Source organism: Rhea americana, unplaced genomic scaffold (assembly GCF_003343005.1).
Source record: "Rhea americana isolate MKP2758 unplaced genomic scaffold, rheAme1 scaffold_273, whole genome shotgun sequence".
Classification (NCBI taxonomy): domain Eukaryota; kingdom Metazoa; phylum Chordata; class Aves; order Rheiformes; family Rheidae; genus Rhea; species Rhea americana.
This window is the reverse complement of record NW_028186394.1, coordinates 509,271-514,361: the sequence shown is the minus strand read 5'-3', so window position 1 is coordinate 514,361 and position 5,091 is coordinate 509,271. Positions and strand designations below refer to the sequence as shown.

The window sequence follows — 5,091 nt, the reverse complement described above, 5'->3', positions numbered from 1 at the left end:
CGGTGCCGCGCCCGCCACTCAGGGGGAACCGCCCACTGATTGGGCGGTAGGGAAAGGGGAGGGTTCCGCCCCCCGCCAGCCGCGCGCGGGGCGGGGCCGCAGCCACGCCCGGCGATAGGGCGTCGTCTCCGCCTTTCAGAAAAGCCTGTCTCTCATTGGTGGGGAGTTGCGCGAGAGCGGGGGGTGGGACTTCGAACTCCTCAATGGGCTTCGGCATAAATAGCAATTCATTCACGCCCTTGACGCAACCACTTTTGATAGGCCTAAAAACCTACCAATCAAATTTTGCTTTATCTGATTGGTTAATGTCTACTCCAGTCTGGAAGCCGGAGAGCAACTCCCTCCCGTGCGCTCTGATAGGATATTGTAACTGCCACTAATCTGATATCAGTAGCTAATTGGCTGCTGCCCTGTCAGAATTACTGGCCAATAGTCACGCTGCACAGGGGATGGGCATGTGCCAACAGCTGGTGGTGTCTGCGCAGGCGCAGGCGATCGGGGCGGAGCGTAGGGTGGAGGGGCGGCCGGTGGGGCGGGGCCGGGCCGGGCGGGGCCGGGCCGGGCCGGGCGGGGCCGGCTCGGAGCGGCCTCGCGGCACCGTGAGGCGATGCCGCAACCTGCGGTACGGCTCTGCCTCTTCGCTTGGTGGCCACCGGTCCCTCGGCCGGCAGCGGGCCAGCGAGAGGCGGGATTGAGCCTTTGGGGTTTTTTCTTTATCTCTTTTTTTTTCTTCTACTGAATGAAAAGACCCGAAGGAGTTTGGGGAGGAGATTTTCTGCCTGTGTTCACATGTAAATAATTCAAGCTTTTTGTACTGCTGGAGAGCTGGTGATTTGCAATATTAAAGCCATGATGCAGAGGCCCCGGGGCAGAGATTTTGCTTAGTCCTTCCATGCTGTGGAGCACGAGAGAGACTGCCAGAGCCTCGACGAGCGGAGGCTGTGATAATAATACTAATAAATACTGCTGTGGTAGTGGTAAGGTGCAAAGTGAACTGCGATTGCAGTGCATGGTGCTTTTTATCCGTGAGGTTTTGCAGAGTGCATCTTTATTTTGTGATAAGCCCGTGTAAGCCTGTTGATCAAGAAAAAGCTCTCCTTATTAAATGTGACAGCGTTTCTTGGCTCTTTCAAATAAAACACAGTAAACTAAACTGCACGTCTGAGTCATCAGTAGTTACCTAAGTTCTCTAGGGAAAACCAGGAAAAAAACAAAATAGCCAGTGTGGTCATTTCTGAAATAAGGAGGGTGAGGAAAACACTTATATCCTTTCACATAATGTTTTTGCAGGCTGTGATCCTAACTACGTGCAGCAGGAGCAACTGATTTCCAAATCATAGATGATTTGAACATTGCTCAGGGCTTGGGGCACTGTTAAAAATGCAAGGTGTTTTCCCACTCTTGCAGCCAGGAAGTTCTGTCATTACAACACACCCAGCTCTTGTGGCCTGGGAAACTTGTGAAAGAGAACTTTTGGGACATGCGAGTTGAATGTTATTGAGGACTGTTATTCCGCATTGCGAAAGTTACTCTTCTGGCTGTTTGGTGGCAAATGGAGTATTGCAACAGCAAGTTTATTTTGAGCAGTCACAGATTGTTCCCTCCTTGTAGTTGGTGGCTCAGGTAAGGCATTGCGTATGATTTCCTGCTTCTGTAATAAATGATGTGAGCATGATCTGCCCTCAACAGTTCTGCGAGGATAATGTTTAGTTCAGGAAATAGAGAAGGTTTTTTTGTTTTTTTACTAGATTACATAATCCAGTGAATAATTCTAGTAATGTAGATGTTTTTGTACTTTCTTTCCCAGACAAAATGCAGTTGTGCCAGAAAAGGATCATTGTAATGGAATAACTGAAGCAATGCCAGCAAGGGCATGCAGCTTTACCTGTCCCAGAGGAGTTAAATCATACAAGTCACTAGTACTGACGCATGCAAAGGAATATATTTCGTGCCCTTGACCCCAGTGGAGCCACCACAGTTTACACCAGGTGACACATCTAGAGCCCTTAACAGCTCTCGCTGTGAGATCCTGTGGCTTGCTGTCACCTCTATTCCTCATTTTGAGGGAGGAACAGTGCACAAGCAACTCCTATTCCTGCTTCATGAAGCTGTGAAGTTTCTGCTTAATTTCCATGCATCAAGGCCATTTCCCTGTATACTGTCTGTATCCACCTTGTTATGCCCCCCAATGTTTCTCAGCCTGCTCTTGCAGAGTAAGGTATGTGTCATCTCTCCCTACGTCTGTTGCCCCTTTTCCTAGTCATACTCAGTGAGGTGACCAGAGTCAGCCTAGAATGGTTTGGTGGGATGTCACCCTTGTGAGACAGAGCCTACTGCCTAAGCTTTGGCTGTGTGACGTCTATGTGTACATTTGAGTTCATAGGGCAGCCCAGGCATCGTGAAGTGGGTTGGAGCAAAGTGGGCTCCTCTTCTCTGCTTAGCAGGAAACCTTCATCCTTTTTCCTCACGCTTTCTGCATAATTCCTCTCCTCCTGTTCTGACCAGCATCCACCCTTGTCATTAACTGGCATTCTCCCACTGCAGGCTGCATCTTGCCACCACCCTCAGCTTTCCAGACAGAGCCTGGGGAGACAGCAGCTCAGTTCAGTGCGTATGGTAGTGAGGCCTTCGTGGGAGTCTGTAGAATCACTTACATCAGCCCTGCAGGTAGCACCTTGTCTCAACACGCTCCTGAGCAGGCACATAGCGCAGGCATGCATYGGTGTTGAAAGGACTGTGGTTGGGAGCACGCTCAGTCTGGACTGAGCAGCGATGTAGAGGAAACCATGCCTCCCAAAGCTCACTAGAAAACAGCTCAGGCCTCAGCATATCTTAAGGTCTTGTCAAGAGCTGCCCTAACTTGCACCTCTGTTGCAACCACCCCCGCTCCCAAGCTGTCCTCACAAAAAGGAATAGCTGGGAGAAACACCTTGACCATGCCTTTGGTGCTGGGCACTCCTTTAGAGGTAGCATCAAACCGGTTATGCTGAGTTTTGACCAAAGAGGATTTCCCCAGCATGGAGTGAATTCCCCAGCATGATAAGAATCATTCTATCATGTTCTGCTAACACACAAGGCAATAACACCCCACAGACCTCAGCTGTGTATGTTCAGGACAGCCTCTCCAGGGTGGAGAGCTCACTGGGGGACAAGGAGCACCTTCTGACGCTCTGAGCTCTTTAGCCGAGTTCACATCCACAGTGAGGCAGGCAGGAACGAGCTTTGGGCTGTGGACACAGCAGTCTCATGCCAAGTGACAAGGTCTGCTGTTGTGACCTTTAGCAAAGCTAAGTTCCCCTGTGAAAAGCACCTCAGTGCTGACCTCACTGCCACGTGGAAAGCATTTTCATTTCCCCCAGCATCTTTCATTAAAATGAAACCAGTCTGCCACTGTCTCTCCTTTCCAGCTACATCTCACTTCTACTTTCAGTTCTGAGCAGTCCCTCCTATGCTGCGAGCTGCCCCTCTAGGCTGGGATGAACAGCAGACAAGGTCACTTTGTGCACAGGTAAGCGGGCACTGCTTATTTTTCAAAGTGATCAAATGTGTTAACTTCTGAAGGCCTAGTCTCACTTGGAGATGGAACTTGTCTCAGAATAGGCTGTGAAAGCTTTATGTGATGTGTACCTGGTCTAGTGCGTGCTGGCAGGCTGGGAGACAGCTTCTCTTAGCTGAGGAAGGTTTTTTGTTGGTGGTTTTTACAACTGAGAGTCGCATGCTGCCACTGAACATGACCAGCACTGGGAAGGAGCAGTGAGCCTGTGAGCAAATACGCTGTGAAAGCGAAATCTGCACACAGGCCACCCTCCTGGCTTAGCCACCAGGCTTGGACCAGCCCCAACAGGGCGAGTACTTTTGGGTCCGTACCATTCCCTTTGCAGTTAGGCATGGAGACATCTCTCTTCTAAGAGCCAGAAGGAGACATTCAGCTTGTCTCAGTAAGATCGGCTGCTCTTAACCACTACCCAGCTGGGCTGTGTTGAATGAAGAACTCCATGAGCAAAAGGCTCAGTCTAGTGGGTTTTTTTCTTTTTTTTTTCCTTTTTCTTTTTTTTACAACCACTTGAATTTCTTTCAGTGCCTTGTTTTGAAGGATCTGAGTATGGACCTAATGTGAGGTGAAAGGGAGGCAGCTCTGGTGCTGTGGGAGTCCCACCAGTGATAGGGATGGGGTTGGGATCACCTTCTGTGAACAGCGTGTGATCCAGAGCCCCGTCAGACCCATGCGAAGCTTTCTGTTAGCGCAGATCTACTTTGCACGGCATCTGCGTGATTCCCAAATGACTTTGGAGTTCAGGCTGAGGCGGTGTCGGCTCGCGGTGTAGCCTAGGGATGGGGAAGGGAGGTGGGGCTCTCTTAAGTGGGTCCCTTTGATTTTGTGCCTCCGCTTCAGGGAAACAAAGTATGACTACAGCTCCCAAATTACTGCAGAGTAGTCAGCTACCTGTATGGTCCTGAGTAGCTGGGATCCAACAGTGGCAGCTTTGGCAGCCAAGGATGGATGGATGGAAGCACTGGGAATTACCTCCAGTGAGACTACCCAACTACCAGTAGTGGGACGGTGAGCATCACGAGTATCTTCTTCCTTAAGCTGGCCTCCATGAGGGAGCGGAGCAAGGAAACGGAGCCCTCGGTGTTCACTTTCCTTCTGCCTAGCTAGCGTTTCTCCGCCGAACAGCGCGGTGAGCCTGCAGCCGCCGGCTGTCCCTGTGCCGGCCTGGAGCGGCGCCGGGGGCGGCTGTTCCCAGAAGGGCAGGGAGGGGAATTTCTGCCCCTGCGCTCTAGAGCTGAAGCTGGGGGTGGGCGAGGGAAGCGCTTCGGCAAGCAGGGGAGCTATGACTGGTTGGGACTTTTCAAACCCTTCCATGTCGTCCAAGTAGTGTATGTTTAAGAGCGGCGATTGAGACGTGTGGGGGTCGGAGCCCGTAGTAGGTTAGGGTCCCGCTCCCCCTCCCCCCGGGTTGCAAGCCCCGTGAAGGGAGAGTGTGGGGGGGAGTGACGGTGTGAGGGGGTGACGCTGGAGAAGGGGGGCTGAGAGGGGAGGGGTGATGGTGTGGGACAACCTTGTGAGCAGGAGGTGACAGCATGAGG

General features: G+C 51.6%; 1 protein-coding gene across 2 annotated transcripts in view; it reads left to right on the top strand.

The window, feature by feature from the left end:
• The first annotated feature begins 3,448 nt into the window (after positions 1–3,448).
• TRAF2 (TNF receptor associated factor 2) overlaps positions 3,449–5,091 on the top strand; it is a 29,369-nt gene continuing 27,726 nt past the window's right edge. Inside the window, exon 1 of one of the 2 annotated variants that reach the window (XM_085308315.1) lies at positions 3,449–3,508. In XM_085308315.1, the coding sequence (XP_085164441.1) occupies positions 3,449–3,508 (60 nt within the window). The remainder of the gene's footprint in view (positions 3,509–5,091) is intronic. The other variant, XM_085308320.1, reaches the window with a different exon arrangement.